The sequence below is a fragment of the Equus asinus genome, chromosome 9 (genome assembly GCF_041296235.1).
Source record: "Equus asinus isolate D_3611 breed Donkey chromosome 9, EquAss-T2T_v2, whole genome shotgun sequence".
Lineage (NCBI taxonomy): Eukaryota > Metazoa > Chordata > Mammalia > Perissodactyla > Equidae > Equus > Equus asinus.
In genome coordinates this window covers 14,892,267-14,911,218 of record NC_091798.1, presented here as the reverse complement: position 1 = coordinate 14,911,218, position 18,952 = coordinate 14,892,267, and the positions used below count along the sequence as shown (strand labels likewise).

Below are 18,952 nucleotides of genomic sequence, written 5' to 3'. Positions count from 1 at the left end.
TTTAGCTATTCAGGGTCTTTTATTGCCCCATGTGAGTTTTAGGATTCTTTGTTCTATTTCCATGAAGAATGTAATTGAGATTCTGATTGAGATTGCATTGAATGTATAGATTGCTTTAGGTAGTATGGACGTTTTAACTGTGGGTTGACATATATTTTGAAGAATTTCATCCATTGACATTTGAAGTCCACTGGTCTAACTTGCACTAAGATAATTGGTTGAAAAGTTAAATTTTCATAAAATTGTGGTAATAACTGTCATTATCCCAGTTAACTACACAATAAACAGATCACACTCCGTTGATAGGAACTTCCTGCATTAGCAAATCCTGGAGGCCTGCTGGTCCTGGGTACACATTGCCAAAGGTAACAGACTTTGCCTTTGCCTCTCCAGGAGTTTGCAGACCAGTTGAGGAAACAACTGGGTGAATGATATTACTAAATGTGATATACTGACACTTAAGTGTTAGCGGTTCCTAGTGGAGTGTAATTCCTCTAATTTAATGTGAAAATGTTTGTCATTTTTAAATGGTTTTGTGTTCTCTGATTGGTATTAGATTAAACCATTTGGGAGATTGGGGGACCCAGTTTGGCATGCTCATCGCTCACCTGCAAGATAAATTTCCAGATTACCTAACAGTTTCACCTCCTATTGGGGATCTTCAGGCCTTTTATAAGGTTTGATATCATTTCTTGTTATATTATTTGTTTGTTTACTATTCATAGTCATCATTCGTTTTCTTTAGGGAGTTCAGAATGCTATTTAAAGCTACTGTGGGGTTAAATAAAAGTTGTTAAACTCCCCATCCCTTAATGCATCATCTTTGCTCGTTTATTGGTGTATGTTAAAAATTGAACTCTACCATATTACCTGTTGGTAAGTGAATTTAGGAGTTTGTTAATCAAAATACATTTTAGTATTTAAAATTTTTTGATGCTATTGTTTTCATCTCAATTTTATATATTTTGAAAATATTAAGTATATGTAGAAGAGTTTTTAAAAAACAAATTTACCATAAACTGCAATTTTAGATCAATCACTGGTCAGTTTGCTTTGAGTTCTTGACTATCCATATACAAACATTTATTAAATCATTTGTGATTACAGCATCCTTTGGGTATTGTACTTATTTAGCATTTTATTATGAACTCTCTTGTGTTACTTTATGATGTGACTACATTGTTTTGTTGGATTGGTGTGCCAAAGTTTACATTAATCCCTGATGTTGATTTTTGTTTCTTTTTTTTTTTTTTTTTTTTTTGTGAGGAAGATTGACCCTGAGCTAACATCTCTTGCCAATCTTCCTCTGTTTGCTTGAGGAAGATTGTTGCTGAGCTAACATCTGTGCTAGTCTTTGTCTACTTTCTGTGGGTTGCTGCCACAGTATGGCTTGACGAGCAGTGCGAGGTCTGCACCCAGGATCTGAACCCGAGAACTCTGGCCGCCAAAGCAGAGTGTGCAAACTTAACCAGTATGCCACTGGGTCGGCCCCTGTCCCTTTTTTGTTTTTCCATTTTTGAGGGGCTCTTAGCTGTAGAGTAGACAACTTCATAAATGTACATTTTTTTACCTTTTTAAAATTATTTCTTAATGTTAGACACCTTACCGAGAATGAGATTACTATGTTAAAAAGTAAACAATTGTGGGTTTGTTTGTTTGGGGTTTTTTGGGGGAGGAGCTTTTGTCTTTCAGTATTTTCTGTTGAGAAGAAACTAAATGTTTGCTGATATGAGACAGGGTAAAATAACTAATGTTATAATTATCTCTTGGAATTCCATGCTCTGATTATAATGAGGCAGATCTGTTAATACAAGAAAATGTTTATAATACTTTGTTAAATTTAAAAACCACAGTGAAAGAAAAGCTTATATTTCCAGTTTTTGTTAAAACACGTGGGTGTGTGTTTGCAAAGAAATGTCTAGAATTATGCAGTAAAATGTCATCATTGGTTAGTTTGGGGTGGTGAGATTAGCAATAACCTTTTTTTTTTTTTTTTTTTTTTTTTCAGTAAGGATGTGTTGCTTTCAATTTAGAAATAAAGTAATGAAAGCAACTTTATTTATTTATTTAATTTTGAGGAAGATTAGCCCTGAGCTAACTGCTGCCAGTCCTCCTCTTTTTGCTGAGAAAGGCTGGCCCTGAGCTAACATCCATGCCCATCTTCCTCTACTTTATACCTTTAAGCCTACCACAGCATGGCTTGTCAAGCAGTGCCATGTCCGCACCCGGGATCCAAACCGGTGAACCCCGGGCCACCGAAGCAGAACATGTATACTTAACTGCTGTGCCACCAGGCCGGCCCCAAAAGCAACTTTATTTTTAATTACAAAAAAACTCATTACTCATCGAGGACCACATCCGGAACAGAAAGTGGAGCACAGAAAATTCAGCCCCACCTGTTAGCTATTCTTTATTACTCTCCTTGCACACAAAAGCATTGGTGTGAAGTAGGCTTTTGTGAATTGGAAAAGTGGTGGTAGCACTGTGGTAAGAATTTTGTATTCTCAAGAAAAATTATTTCAAAAGAAGTAATTGGGTTCTTTGTCACGTTCATTTGTAACAGTATTCTTGGCTATTGAGTGAGAGCACTTGTTCTGTTGTTTTTGTTCAGGTGTTTTAGATTTTCACTTCCTCACTCTTGGGTTTGTTGTTTTTGGTTTTTTGTTTGTTTGTTTTTTTAGACAGCACTGGTTTGTAACATTATAGGTTTCAGGTGTACATTATTATAATTTGACTTGTGTGTATACTACATTGTGTTCACCACCACAAGTCTAGTTTCCATCGATCACCTTTTTTTCTGTAGGTTTTTTTGATTTGGGTTTTTTTATTTAAGGAATGAAATTCTTTATCTAGAAATACGAGTTGGCTCTTTTTACAAACCTTACTTTTGTTTTTAAACACAGGAATCCAAGAAGAGATTTGATACTGAGGAAGAATTTAAAAAGCGCGCATACCAGTGTGTAGTTCTGCTTCAGAGTAAAAATCCAGATATCACAAAAGCTTGGAAGCTTATCTGTGATGTCTCCCGCCAAGGTGAATTTCTGAGCTTCGTTCATTCGTCCAACAAATACTATTGCATGTAGTCCTTGAGTCTTTATTCAGGATTGGTTTTGAATTACATGTTAAACTTTCAAGGACTGGCAAGTAGATTTTTTTTGAATATTTTTCTGAAACTGAAATAACTATTAAGAAAATTTATTAAGACAGGTAGGTGCAAGATTTAACTTTCTTCAAAGTCAGCAAAAATTAATTAAGGAAAGTAGAAAAGATCTTTACATTACCAACCAGAGCTATAAAAAGAATAAATTTATCCAGATGTGTATAGGACCAAAATGAAGAGAAATAGACAACAGGATGTAATAGATATTTGAATAGAGTCTCATGTGAAGTTCCCTAGTTCTCCAATTCATTTGTTGTTTTAAGACAATTTCAAGTTTTCCAACTTGATGAAGTAATTTTACAGGTCACTTTGAAGAATAAATGGGTAAGAATAGCCAGTAGATCTTTGAAAAAGAAGGCTAATGGTGGCTGTTTTGCAGCACTAGGTAATAAAATGTCTTATAATGCTATGGTAGGTAATACTCTCTCACTGACGTATGGCTAGACAGACCAGTAAGTGGTAAAATTAGGATAAACAAACTAAGAAAATCAATATTCAATCTCCACATAGGAAAGACTTTTCTTTTTTTCTTCTCATTTACATTTCTTAAGAGTAAATTTTTTAAAAGTTACACAAAAAGTTCATGTTTCTCGTACAAAAAAGTAAATGTAAATAGGAAAAAAGAAAATAAAAATTATTTAGAGAGGCCAGCCCAGTGGTGCAGCAGTTAACTTGGCACGTTCTGCTTCGAAGGCCCAGGGTTCAGCAGGTCAGATCACGGGTGCAGACCTACCCACCGCTTATCAAGCCATGCTATGGCAGGCGTCCCACTTATAAAGTAGAGGAAGATGGGCACAGATGTTAGCTCAAGGCTAATCTTCCTCAGCAAAAAGAGGAGGATTGGCAGCAGATGTTAGCTCAGGACTAATCTTCCTCAAAAATAAATAAGTAAATAAAATTATTTATAGTCTCACCCATTGTTAATATTTTGTTGTGTATCTTACCATATTCTTGCCACATTTTCAAAATGGCAGTATACATATGATGTCCTATATCCTACATTTTTAATGTAATTAATTTTCTTCCAAATATTTCAATTAAATTATACATTTCTTTTATTATAAGATGCATGTTTCCTGTTTGTTTGAATTGTTATACATTTTCATGTTTGGTGACCTTTTTCTCCGTAGAGTTTAATAAAATCTACGACGCATTGGACATCTCCTTAATAGAGAGGGGGGAATCCTTCTATCAAGATAGGATGAATGACATTGTAAAGGAATTTGAAGATAGAGGTATGTCCTTTACCTTTTTTTTTTTTTTTAACTTATTATGGAAATTTTCAAACAGGCAAAAGTGGAGAGAATATTATAGTGACCCTCAACTCCATGCACTCTTCACTCAACTTCAATAATTATGAATACAGGCAAATTGTATTAATTTATACCTTCCTTTACACACTGCTTGTATCATATAATTTCATCTATAACTACGTTCATTATACATCTCTAAAAGAATAGTCCCTCCCACCCCAAAAACACAATGCTGTTCTTGCTCTATGAAAATTAATAATTTCTTAATATTGTTTAATAGCCAATCAAGATTTCGAATTTCCCAAGTTGATTCATAAATCTTTATTAATCATTAGGTTTTCTTCAGAGTCTGCACTTTGCATTCGCTTAATATTTATCTTAAATTCTGTAAATCCATAAGTTTCTCCTGTCCCCCTGCTCCCTTCTTTCTCTTAGGTTGTTGAAGAAACGGGGCCATTTGTCTTAAAGAATTTCCCATATGGTGTTGTTTAACATAATTCCTCTATCTGTATTTTCTAAAATGACCTGTTTAAATTTTGGTTTGTGTTTTCTTCCTGGTTTTGTTTGATCTTTTGCTTATTTGCAAGAATGCAAATAATGTGTGGTTGGCTCTCTTTCTTGGATGTTAAGATGGATTAGTGGGTTCAGGTGTTGTCACCCTGATCTATCCGTAAATTTTCCCATTAGACATTCCCCTAGTGGTTTTAGGATCTATTGATGATCATGACTGATTGATTACTGCATTGGAGGCTGGGAAACAGTAGTATTGTCATTCCTTCTTTGTTTGTTTTGAATTCTCCTGTGCAGGACTTTGTCCCATAATTGTTTTGGTTATCCTGCGGTACAGTTCATGTAAGACAAGTAGTATAAATGCTTTGTTCTTTATTTTTCTTTATCAAATTTCAGGATGATAAATTAGTTTCTTAATATCTTCCAGATATGACAGCTGAGTTTACTATATTTACTTACTATCAATGAGGCTTAATATATTTTATATTTTTCAATCATTTGTCTTTATTATTCTTTTTTAATACTCAAATTGTCCCATTTTTGGCTGATGGTAGCCTTCTCAAGTTGTCTTTTCTGTTTTTTGTTTTTTCTTGACCCCAGTAGTCTTTGATAGTTTACTTGCTTTTTGGTACACAGTATGCCAGAATTATTTTATACATTTCCTGCATTAGCTGTGGAATCAGCTAATCTGCTATCCCTGTTTCTTTGAATGGGAAATAGTGTTTATTAATCATAATCTGGGGCCCAGGGACCATACTTTTTTTTTTTTTTATTGAGTTATTGATAGGTTACAATCTTGTGAAATTTCAGTTGTACATTAATGTTTGTCAGTCATGTTGTAGGTGCACCACTTCACCCTTTGTGCCCACCCCCCACCCCACCTTTCCCCTGGTATCCACTAAACTGTTCTTAGTCCATAATTTTAAATTCCTCGTATGAGTGGAGTCATACACAGATTGTCCTTCTCTCACTGGCTTATTTCACTTAACATAATTCTCTCAAGGTCCATCCATGTTATTGCAAATGGAATGATTTTGTTCTGTTTTGCAGCTGAGTAGTATTCCATTGTATATATGTACCACATCTTCTTTATCCATTCGTCTGTTGCTGGACACTTAGGTTGCTTCCACGTCTTGGCTATTCTAAACAGTGCTGCAATAAACATTGGGGTGCATAGGACTTTTGGGATTGCTGACTTCAAGCTCTTTGGATAAATACCCAGTAGTGGGATGGCTGGATCGTATGGTAGTTCTATTTTTAATTTTTTGAGGAATCTCCATACTGTTTTCCATAGTGGCTGCACCAGTTTGCATTCCCACCAGCAGTGTATGAGGGTTCCTTTTTCTCCACAACCTCTCCAACATTTGTTGCTATTAGTTTTAGGTATTTTTGTCATTCTAACGGGTGTAAGGTGATATCTTAGTGTAGTTTTGATTTGCATTTCCCTGATGATCAGTGATGATGAGCATCTTTTCATGTGCCTATTGGCCATCAGTATATCTTCTTTGGAGAAATGTCTGTTCATGTCTCCAGCCCATTTTTTGATTGGGTTGTTGTTTGATGTTTTGTTGTTGAGTTGCGAGAGTTCTTTATATATTATGGATATTAAGCCTTTGTCAGATATATGACTTGCAAATATTTTTTCCCAGTTAGTGGGTTGTTTTTTTGTTTCAATCCTGTTTTCATTTGCCTTGAAGAAGCTCTTTAATCTGTTGAAGTCCCATTTGTTTATTCTTTCTCTTGTTTCCCTTCTCTGAGAAGGCATGGTGTCCGAAAAGATCCTTTTAATACTGATGTCAAAGAGTGTACTGCCTACGTTTTCTTCCAGAAGCCCTATGGTTTCAGGTCTCACCTTTAGGTCTTTGATCCATTTTGAGTTTATTTTGGTGAATGGTGAAAAAGAATGGACCAGGGACCATACTTTTAAGACAATAAAATTTTAAAGACTTTTTTTTAATTATAAGAAAGAAGCATAGAGAAGTTAGTAACTTCACAGGGTCACATAGCTAGTAAGTGGTAAGTCTGAGATTCAAACCTAGGCCATCTAGCCTCAGAGCTTGTTTTTAACTACTATTTTGTACTCCCTTTACCTCACCAAGCCTCAGTTTCATAAACCTAAGAAAGCAATAATAGTATTTACTGCATAGAGTTAATGTAAAGGTTAAGTGTAAGACTTAGTGCATAGTATTTGGCACATACTAGCACTTAAATATAGCTGTTATTATCATCCTGTTCTTTTCTGTACTTTCTTGCATCCAAGAATTTTGCCTTTTTCATCATGAGTATATGAACATAATTTTTTCTTTCCACTAATCATTCCAAATTCTAAATGCTACCATGTTTGTTTCCTGAATCCTGTTAGTTTTAACTTCCTTTCAGTACCTTTGAAGAGGCAGTGATAGAAATTGCACCTTTCTCCTAGAGGAAGCCTGTGGCTCCAACTTGAAAACAAAGCATGGATTTCCATGTTCTGTGTCTGCTGAGCAGGTGGGCTCCAGCGAGGTATTCTACAAAGAGTTGGGGAGTCAAGTGTAATGTGAGTTCCGAAAACTGCCAGGATATCTCACTTGTGCCCTGAAAACACCCTGGGTGCTCAGACAGCCTTGACAGTAGCCGTTTTCCAAGGCTCATAGTAGGTCATGATGAGAAAAAAAGTCATCTGACTTCTTGAGCTCTCTACTGAGTAGCCTACAATGGCTAAGCATGTATATTCCTCCGGGGTTCTGTTAACATTATTAATGAAGTTTTTTTTCCCCTAGGATTTGTGCAAGTGGATGATGGCAGGAAGATTGTGTTTGTCCCAGGCTGTTCTATACCATTAACCATAGTAAAATCAGATGGAGGTTATACCTATGATACATCGGACCTGGCTGCTATTAAACAAAGACTATTTGAGGAAAAAGCAGATATGATTATCTATGTGGTGGACAATGGACAAGTGAGTTTGTAGATTTGTATATGTTTTTACATTATCCAGTTGGAGGTGAGACAGTATGGTGAGGTTTGTGGCATTTGGCAGTGAAAGACTATAAACTTTCCCGAAAGACTAAAATTCAGAATAACAGTAATAACAGTAAAATTCAGAATAATAGTAATAACAATAATAGGAGAAAGAACAGGGTTTGGATTTGGCTCAACTTGGAAACTTCCCAACTTTCCAGCCTGTCTTCATAAACTGGAAGGGGTTACTTCTCTGAACCTCAGTGACCATTCCTATCTGAAAGGGTGGTTGTGAGACCTAAAATTTAGTTGAAATTATTGCAGACGATCCTGCCCTTAATTCAGTTGCTTTAAAAACCTTTGAACATAGAAAGTATAAGTCCTGTTCTTACTGTCTCGTGTAGGCAATAAGGAGCTTTTATAATTATACTCGCCTTGCAAGATTTGTGAGTGATTTAAATTCTACAAATCTTTATCCCTAAGCACAAGAACTTTGTTGTTTTTTGTTATCAGAAAGTTTAACAAGTAACTTTCTATTTCTGTTCCTTTGTAGTCTGTGCATTTGCAGACAATATTTGCAGCTGCTCAAATGATTGGTTGGTATGACCCTAAAGTAACTCGAGTGTCTCATGCTGGATTTGGTGTGGTGCTGGGGGAAGACAAGTAAGTCTGGAAAATCTAAAGGTGGTAATGACATACCTGAGCCCCAGATTTCTTTGGAAGAGGCTATGTTTTCATTTGATAACCATATTAAAATTAAGAAGGTCCTCTCTTCTTTAGTCTACATATGCTGTGATGGTGAACCCAGCTGAGCCATTTTGTACCTATGTCTTCTCACTGCCAGAGAATGTTGCCTTTTAGGGAGGTTTGTACAAAGTTGAATGAAAACCAGACTATAGACTTAACATAATAAAAACTGTTTCCATTGCCACAAATCTAAATTATAAAGTCTCTTACATTCCTCCTCAGATTTCAAACAAAATATTCAACAATATATTTCAAGCATTTTGTAAATGTCTTTTTTCCATCACAGTTGAACACCTGGTCAATAGGTATAAGTTTATTGAGATTCCAATCAAGTTTTAAGATTTCATGGCTTTTGGGGCCAGCCCCATGGCAAAGTGGTTAAGTTTACATGGCCTGCTTTGGTGGTCCAGGGTTTTGCCAGTTTGGATCCTGGGTGTGGACACGGCACTGCTCATCAGGCCACACTGAGGCAGCATCCCATGTAGCACAACCAGAGGCATTCACAACTAGAATCTACAACTATGTACTGGGGGGCTTTGGGGAGAAGAGTAAAAAAAAAGATTGGCAACAGTTGTTAGCTCAGGTGCCAATCTTTAGGAAAGAAAAAAAAAGATTTCATGCCTCTCGTTTTTATGTTCATCTCAAAAATACTAAGTTTATTGAGACCTACATGTTAGTAGCCGTGCTTTGTTTTTCTGTTTTCCCCACGTTCTGCTCAATGTATATGAAATAAAAAAGGTAGACACAAGCAAATATTTATTTATAGTATTTATCAATTCAAAGGCACAAAATTTTTATTATCTGGCATCCAATAGTGTCTGAGGATCACTTAGCTATTTAATCAGCATCTCTCTTAAAAATCTATAGCGTCTTATTCATTTATTTATTTAGTGAGGAAGATTTGCTCTGAGCTAACATCTGTGCCAGTCTTCCTCTACTTTGTACATGGGGTGCCTCCATAGCATGACTGACGAGTGGAGTGGGTCTGCACCTGTGAACCTGGGCTGCTGAAGCGGAGCATGTGGAACTTTAACCACGTGGCCACGGGGCTGGCCCCTATGGCATTTTAGATTGGTGACACAGCCCAAATACTACCATCACACAAAGGTGGTAATGCTTCTGAAAACCACATGAAGTAGCTCAAGATGCTTCGCCAGCCAACGTACAGAAACCCTAATTAGGCATATAAAAGGCAGGCTAGGTATGTCGCAGTATTATTTTAGATACAGATTGTATGGAAATCAAAGGACTTGTTGGAGTCAACATCAAACATGTTTTAATTGTAGCTTGAGTCATCTGTCAAGCTGCACTTTAGAATCAGAAGACAGTGGGTCCTTATGGTGTTCGTAGTCCTAAGAAAGTAATTAAAAACTGGCCAATGAGTTGAGTATTGTTTATAGTATTTTAGTTTCTTCACTGTTGGTTTTTTGGACTAACATTTGGATGATTATTCTTACAGTTGGGTGAAATTATCAAATTTACTGTTATACCTGATATTTATCACCACTGTTCATATCTAGGCATTTCACTTGTTTATCATGTCCTGGCTAAGGGATTTTTTTTCTTGGTTTTTGTTTTATATTTCTGCACTCTCGGCATCATGTTCTTAAAGCATACTAGACCAATAAAAAGGAGGAATAATTTCAGTGATAGTTAACCAGTGGCAGCTTACCATAATCTAAATATTTACATTAAAATGCTCACAGATTCTGCCATCTATTTTTTAGTGGAATTTTCTGTTTTAAGGCTTTTTACAATAATTTATCCTTTTACTTAACCATCTTCCTGCTATTCCCTGGAGACTTGCTTTGATTATTGATTACCTGCTATGCATGGCATTGGCTGGGTTCTCCACAGTGTGTACGTGAAGATACATAGCATATGGCCTCCTGAAGGAGCCTGTCATCTAAAGCAGAGCAGTTCTCTGTGGAGCCTGTTAAAATGTGTATGCCAGGCCCCGCCAGGGGAGTTACTGATTTAGTAGGTCTAAGTTGGGTATTAGGCATCTGTTTTTTAAAAGCTCTCTCGATAGTCAAGTATAGATCCCTCGTATTAGAACCGCTAGTCAGAGGAGTAAACCAACACAAAGAAACAAAAATTCAAGGCAGGTGCAGTGAAGGAGTAACAGGAAAGATCAATTACTGCAAAGTAGAGACTTTAAGGGGGGACTTCCCTTAGCATTTTGGCTAGGCTTTATGATAGATAACATTTTTAAATTCTGTGACAAAGGTCAAGAAGATCTTTTCTTAGGCAACTCTTTGAAAATATAACTTTAATAGGAAATATTGCAGTTATTTTGGTAGGCTTTGTGTTAGATAGAAAAGCGTACTTCATTTTTACCATTGTTGCATTTGAAAGATTTTTAGCTTAAAAAGAAAGAAAAAGACAAATTATGTGCTCGGTGTCATGCAAACTTCTGTTTAATAGGTAGAATCCAATTTTTGTGAAATGCTTTTAATAGTGCAGTTGCCCAGGGCAGTGCTTAGTGCTTTTGCCCCATCCACAGAGATTCTGATTTCACTAGATATGAATGGGGCCCTGGCATCCTTTTTTTTTGTTTGTTTAGGCTCTCTAGCTGATTCTAATATGCATCGAGGCGTTGGTTACCACTGAACAAGTGGAATTACTATATAGGAAAATGCAAATGAGATTCCAGTTAAGAATTTGTTTCCAAAACAATTCTAGAAGCAAATTGTGTTTTATTATTAATTTTTCCAAGAAGGTAAAATAACTAAGCCAAACTTTATGTTCAAGAAAATGAACAGATTAATAAATCTCTTCTTTCTTTCCCTTTTAGGGAATGTATTAAAGGTGAACATGTAGAGAAGGCTATTAGAAGCCTAAGGCATAGAATGCTTTGAGTTGAGGGCTGTAGATGAAAGACGTTTGAAAGTACCCCCATTTAGTCTTCCTTTTGGCATTTTCCCTGGTTGCTGAGTGGAATAAGGCAGCATGAGACCTTCGTTTTCAAAGATTTCTAAGTCAGAAGTTTTGTTTCAAAACCTTTTTAATTGGGGCTTTTAAAATTTTTTAGGAAGAAGTTTAAAACACGTTCAGGTGAAACAGTGCGCCTCATAGACCTCTTAGAAGAAGGACTAAAACGATCCATGGACAAATTGAGGGAAAAAGAAAGAGACAAGGTAATCCAAGGCTTTGTTTGCATATTGTGTACCATGCATTGTTGTAATTTTTCATTTTTGCTTTTATTGAGAGAACTGGGAGGGATTATAAAGAGTCAGTCCACTTAGGATAGGATTATATTACTCAGATTTTATTGCAGGATAAGTTTGTTTCGTGAATTGCTGAGCATTTATTGTGGAAATATAGTTCTGGTCTATTACAAAAGGCCATGGCCTTCTCCTTTGTTAATGTGGCATAGTATCTCTGCTTCTTATTGGCAATTCACCTGTCACTGCTTTGAACCAATGATAGGAAAATATTGCAGACTGAGGCGGCTTGATTCTCCTAAATTAGAGTCTGCATCTGCTGAGTTCCTTTCTCTGGGAGCGTTTGTAGGATAGTCACAGCACTCAACGCCCAAGGCCACTGATGAGCCGTCAGTGTAGGCAACGTGATGGACTTTCATGGCACCCTCCGAAAGGACTGTGGTTGCATTCATGCGGAATTTGGAAGAACTATGTCAAAATGAAGAAAGCTTGACAAGAAAACAGTTTTCTAAGATGGCGATGACGGAGGTCAAGGACTGAAATTTGTAGTCTTATGTCTTTTACTCTCTAGCAAGTCAAGTGCTATTTTGGAATGAACATAACTACTATAAATAGAAGAGTAAACTTATAGAAAGAGAAACAGAATAGGATAAAATATAGATGTGAAAGAGTCAAACACAAAAAATGATCCTTTGAGAAGCACTCTTGTTTGGTTCAAATAGACCACTGACAGTACAGAGAACATGAAGGCGGGCTTTGAGGCTGCATTCTCCCCACCTGCTCTCTTTCCATTGCCAGCAAAATTAACTATAAAATAATTTCCTCTCTACTTCCAGTAGGTGGTTGCCAAGTCTACCTACTGGTATCTCCAGAGTAGTTTTGCCTTTTAGTCCTGGCCTAAGCACATCTGGCATAATCAGATGAAAAGGGAGAAAATTTGGTCACCTAATCGGTTTGTTTAGTCTGCATGATGACCAAAAATTGCTTTGGCTCTTTTATTAATTTGGCCAGTCTAGCTACTTAGTGGTTTTTTTTGGTGAGGAAGATTGGCCCCAAGCTAACATCCATTGCCAATCTTCCTCTTTTTGCTTGAGGAAGAGTGTCCCTGAGCTAACATCTGTGCCAGCCCTCCTCCATTTTATATGTGGGGTGCCACCACAGCATGGCTTAATGAGCAGTATGTAGGTCCACACCCAGCATGCAAACCTGCAAATCCCCGGCCACCAAAGTGAAGTGCACAAACTTAACCACTATGCCACAAGTTTGAGGAGTTTTTACACGTATACATATGTGGTAACACCAGCCAATCAAGTTATATTTCCATCACCCCAGAAAGTTTCCTATCACCATAGATCTCTTGTTTATTCTGGAACTTTATATAAACGGAATAAAGTATGTGCTATTTCCAAGTATATCAGTAGTTCATTTCTTTTTATTGCTGAATAATAGTATTTGGTTGTATGAATACCACATTTTGTTTATCCATTCTGCATAATCATGGACATTATGATTGTTTTCATTTGTTGGCTATTATGAATAAAAAGCTAATTTCAGCATTGTTGTTCAGGCCCGTTTAAGGATACATGCCCTTTTTCTCTTGGATATATATCTAGGAATGTCATTGCTGGGCGGTAGAGTTGGCTTATGGTCAACTTTGTTAAAAATTGCCAAGGAGAGAGTTGTAACCATTATATACTCCCACCACTAATATGTAATTGTTCCAGTTGCTCCATATCTTCACCAACACTTAATTTTGTCAGTCTTTTATTTTTAGCTTTTCTGGTGAGTTTGTTTAGTGGGATCTCACTGTGGTTAATATTTGCATTTCCCTGATGAGTAATGATGTTGACTACATTTCTTATGCTTATTAGCCATTTATATATCTTTTTTCTTTTTTCTCTCTTTTTTTTTTTTATTTTGAGAAAGATTAGCCCTAAGCTAATATCTGCTGCCAATCCTCTTTGTGCTGAGGAAGACTGGCCCTGAGCTAAGATCCATGCCCATCTTCCTCTGCTTTTATATGTGGGACGCCTGCCACAGCGTGGCTTTACAAGCAGTGCCATGTCTGTACCGGGATCCGAACCAGTGAACCCCGGGCCGCCAAAGTGGAATGTGTGAACTTAACCATTGTGCCACCGGGCCGGCCCTGTATAGCTTCTTTTGTGAAGGGTCTGTTCAAGTCTTTTGCCCAGTGTTTGTTTTAAACCGTCAATATTCATTTATATTTCTCCACATACTTGCCCTTTCCTGTGCACTTTATTCCATCCTGCAGTTTTTTGCTTCCATGTGGGATTAGTTTCCTTCAGTTTGAAGATCTCCTTTTAGTATTTTTTTTGTAGTGCAGATCTGCTTGTGACAAATTCTGTCAGCATTTGTTTATCTGAAAACATCTTTATGTTGCCATGAGGTTTGAACAATGTTTTTATTGGGTATAGATTTTTAGTTTGACAGCTGTTCTTTCAGCATTTTAAAAATGGCATTCTATTGTCTTCCAGCTTCCATAGTTTCTTTTGAATATCACTTATCTCATTGATGCTCCTTTAAAGATAATGTATCTTTTTCTCAGACTGCTTTTACTGTTTTACTTAGGCTTTGTTTTGGTACTTTGACTAAAAAGTACCTAAGGGTGGTTTGAGTTTTCTTTTTGTTGGGGTCTGAGGAATTGTTTCTTCTTGTGTACTTATCCTGCTGGAGAGTTGCTGAGATTCTTAAATCTGTGGGATTTCTGGAATTCCAAGTACATATACAATATAATGTTAGAGCTTTGTGTCCCATGTGTCTCTCACACACTGACTTCTGTTCACTTTTTTTCTCTCTGTGCTTCATTTTTAATATTTTCTACTTTAGATACTATATTTTGCTGTTCTGTATTCCAAGTATCTTTTGAAATTTTGCATCTTTTCATCCAGTTTTGTCCCTCTTTTTCTCTAGTTTTTTGAACACCTTAATTATACTTTTTGTTTAACTTTTCATTTTGAAATAAGTGTAGACATACAAAAATGGCTCTGTTGGCTTCCTCAAATATTAATATCTTACAAAACCATAGTATGATTATCAAAATCAGGAAATTAGCATTGATAGAATACTACTAACTAATCTGCAGACCTTATTCAAGTTTCCCAGTTGTCTCACAAATGTCCTTTTTGTAGTCCAGGATCACTTGTTGCGTTTAGTCATCATGTCTCCTTAGTCATTTTTAATCTGGGCAGTTCCTTGCTCTTTCTTTGATTTTCATTCCCTTGACTCTTCAAGAGTACTGGTCAGTTTTTTTGTAGAATGTCCCTCAGCTAGATTTGTCAGATGCTTCCTCAGGATTAAATTCAGATTATTCAGTCTTGACAAGAATAGATGTGGAGTCCTCACTTCATTATTTCAGGAGGTACATGATGTTGGTAAGTCTCATGATTGTTAATATTAATTTTGATCACTTTGTTAAGGTGATACTATCGGTTTTATCCACTGTAAAGTTATGTTTTTCCCTTTGTAATTAATATTTTCTTTTTCTTTTTTGGGGGAGGAGATTAGCCCTGAGCTAACATCCACCGCCAATCCTCCTCTTTTTGCTGAGGAAGATCAGCAACAATTCTAGACTTTCAAGTTGTTGTCTTTTTTTGTTTCTGTTGTCTTCTCTCTCCCTCCTTGGTTTTTAGTTATTTCTTCTGGCTGCTTTTTGTCAAGCTTCATTACTTTTTACTGGATGCTGGATATTGTGAATGAAAAATTATGAAGGTTCTGGATAATATCATCTTCCTCCAAAGACCAGTTGCATTTTCTTCTGGCTGGCAGGTAGCATACCAGCTGTTTTTTATAGTCCTGTCAGTCTTGGTCTTGGCCTTTGTTAGGGCTGAACTACAGTCATGGGCTGCGTAAAGACGTTTCTGTTGAAGGACGCCTATATGATGGTGGTCCCATAAGATTAGTACCATGTAGCCTAGGTGTGTAGTAGGCTGTACCATCTAAGTTTGTGTAAGTACACTCTGTGGTGTTTGCATGTCTACCAAATCGCCTTTCTCAGACGCATTTCTGAGAGTGCATCCTTTTCGTTAAGTGCCGCATGGCTGTATTTCAATTTTACCTTTACTCCTAGGGTGAGGTCCCTGCTCCTGAAATACAGCCCTTCTAGTTTCACCAGGGTGTTTACCAGTGCCCTTTCACCTTGCTGCTGTTGGAACTCACCGGCCTCACACAGCTGCAGAAATCTTTGCTCAGCTCTTCAACCACCCACTTGCGCTTTCCTGCTGGATTTTTTGGGAGTCTTGCCTTGTTAATGCAGCCTTGGACAATTTGAAAGAAATGTGTTCACAGTTTTTTACTTCTCTATGGTTCCTTCTTGGTGATTTTGTCCTCACTTTGGTAGCCTCAAACTGTGAACTCGGCCTTCTTACCCCAATAAGACCACTCTTTCTGCTTGGAGTTTGTCCCCCTTTTGCCCACCACATAGTGATTTGGAAAATGCCCTCAGAGGAAAAGCCAGGGCACTGTGAGACTCATTTTCTATGTTTCCTTTTTCCCAAAGACTGTAACCCCTAAAACTTTGCTTGAGTTGATGCTCTCTGGTGACTTCAAATGGTTGTTTCATATAGTTTATCCAGCTTTTAAATAGTTGCTTTTGGTGGGAGGGTTAGTCTACTGCAAGTACCCTATTCATATCTGGAACAGAAATCATTAGTCACTTACTTGTGGCCTAATAATGCTTCAGAATATACTCTTGATGCTCTGTTTTGATTTCAGTTAATTACTTGATGCTTGTTTTTTTATTTTACTGTATTACTTGGTTTCCTATGAGCTACCTCAGAATCTTTATGGAATGAAGTGGTTATAAACTAATAATTGGTGCTTCCAGTTTCATATTTACTGAATACATTGGATAAAAAGTATTCAAGATGACACTTTATATACAAATCAAGTTTCTCATACAAACGTTCTTTGTTATGCAGAGCTGATGAGTTATATTATCATTACTCTCCTCTTTGTAGATTTACCCATGTTGTTCTACCTCATTGTCAATATTTATTAAAGTTTACTGATAAAAGAGCACCGTTAGATGCTCCCTACCCACATCTTCTGTCTGTGAGACACCAGAACAAAAACAGTGGTCAGTAGGCTGTGAAGTATTATTTGTTTATCCAAAAGGTCTTAACTGCAGAGGAATTGAAGGCTGCTCAGACGTCCGTTGCTTATGGCTGTATCAAATATGCTGATCTTTCCCATAACCGATTGAATGACTACATCTTTTCCTTTGACAAAATGCTGGACGACAGAGGAAACACGGCTGCTTACTTGTTATATGCCTTCACTAGAATCAGGTAATTGTGGTACAACGTTGTTTTGTTTTGAATCAATTGATAATTTCTAATTTACATCAGTCACTTTTTATTACATGTTTTCGAGTGGAGAAGAATATGACAAACAGAACAATGGCTGTTGCCTGATTTTTCAGGTCTATTGCACGTCTTGCCAATATTGATGAAGAGATGCTCCAGAAAGCTGCTCGAGAGACCAAGATCATTTTGGACCATGAGAAAGAATGGAAACTAGGCCGGTGCATTTTACGGTTCCCTGAGATTCTGCAAAAGATTTTAGATGACTTATTTCTCCACACACTCTGTGATTATATCTATGAGCTGGCAACTACTTTCACAGAATTCTATGATAGCTGCTATTGTGTGGAGAAAGATCGACAAACTGGTGAGCATTTCACCCAGTGGATATATTGGGGATGGGGTTTTTATTTGAATTGGGTGTGGGTGGTTTTCAACTTGTTTTATTTATGGAAACTCCTCCCCTTTTTCCCGAACAGTTGCACAGTGATCCATGTCACATATAACAGATGAAATCAAACCAGCTTTAATAAAAGCATCAATAAAATTCTTCCCATTCCCAAACAGGCTATTTTCCCCTCCCTCAGGCATGTGGCATGGTACTATAGGGCTCCAAGGAAAACAATTGGAAGACCACTAGGAATAGGACATTTCCAACACAAGCAGTGTGACCGACGGTCCCAGATTGAGTCTTGGGGTTTCTTGATATTGGAAACTGCCCTTGGAAAAAAAATACTGTCTTTTCTTACCTTAGGCTTACTACTCTGTCATGTCACATAGGTAATGAAGTAGACTGAATTAATGTGTTCCAGGACAAGTAGGCATTTGCGAGGATCATACTTGAGAACTAGAACTTTATTGGGGAAAAAAATCTCACCATTATCATGGAATTAAAGTTTATACTTATTTTGAAACGTGGTCTAGGAAAGAAATCTAAATCTCAAAAGGAAAGATAGAATTTGTAGTTCTAATCATTGCAGACCTTGTATCTCTTGTCTTGATTATCAGTTAAAAACAAATTTGTTGAACAGAAACACCTTTCTTTCTTGGATTGTCAGTCTTAATAGTTTAAGGTGAAGGTGGTTCTAGTTGAAGCCAAAAACATCTATGGGTTAGGTTCCTTACTTCTCACTGAAGTCCAGAAGTAACATAGATTGTTTAATAATGGTTTTCAAAAAGAAAAACAAATTATTCTTTTTTTCTCTTTTCTCAGGAAAAGTGTTGAAGGTGAACATGTGGCGTATGCTGCTGTGTGAAGCCGTAGCTGCTGTCATGGCCAAGGGGTTTGATATCCTGGGAATAAAACCTGTCCAAAGAATGTAATCCTTTGAACACTGTGTGTTTTTGCCAAAAGTGGCCATTAACACTGTTTGTTTTTTTATAATCATGTGGATACAAAAACAAGTAAAGGAAATTTGTCACTATCTCCATAGTGTGATTCTTTATCTCTAACAACAGAGCTTCTGAAAAGAGAAAAATTACTTTCACAGATACGCTTATTTCTGCTGAGCATTAAACCAAAATTACTTAATGGGGCCATGGAGTAACAGAGTTTGTGTACTTTAGTGAGAGTGTTTATTGGCTCAGGAACAAAATCAAGATTTATATTCATGTGTGTCTAACTCCTAAATTTAAGCTCTTTACATTTTAGCAGAAGATAACATTGACAGTATAACAGGCTTAGGTTCAGAGGAAGGGCAAGAAAATTAACAGACTGGAAATTTTTCTGAAGTTCCAGATTAAGTTAACTCTTTCACATCTCCTTGGTCATATGCCAATTCTAGATGCAAGTAAAGCTGGAAAAACGTGAGTAAGCAAAGCAGTATAGGGTTTCCAAGATTTGCTTAGATCAGT

General features: G+C 36.9%; 1 protein-coding gene across 1 annotated transcript in view; it reads left to right on the top strand.

The window, feature by feature from the left end:
• RARS1 (arginyl-tRNA synthetase 1) overlaps window positions 1-18,524 on the top strand; it is a 29,422-nt gene extending 10,898 nt beyond the window's left edge. The window contains exons 7-15 of the mRNA XM_014850891.3: window positions 557-677; window positions 2,904-3,033; window positions 4,291-4,395; window positions 7,683-7,861; window positions 8,417-8,526; window positions 11,645-11,750; window positions 16,911-17,083; window positions 17,218-17,465; window positions 18,312-18,524. Coding sequence (XP_014706377.1) covers window positions 557-677; window positions 2,904-3,033; window positions 4,291-4,395; window positions 7,683-7,861; window positions 8,417-8,526; window positions 11,645-11,750; window positions 16,911-17,083; window positions 17,218-17,465; window positions 18,312-18,421 — 1,282 coding nt within the window. The 3' untranslated portion in view covers window positions 18,422-18,524. The remainder of the gene's footprint in view (window positions 1-556; window positions 678-2,903; window positions 3,034-4,290; window positions 4,396-7,682; window positions 7,862-8,416; window positions 8,527-11,644; window positions 11,751-16,910; window positions 17,084-17,217; window positions 17,466-18,311) is intronic.
• The last annotated feature ends 428 nt before the right edge of the window (window positions 18,525-18,952 follow it).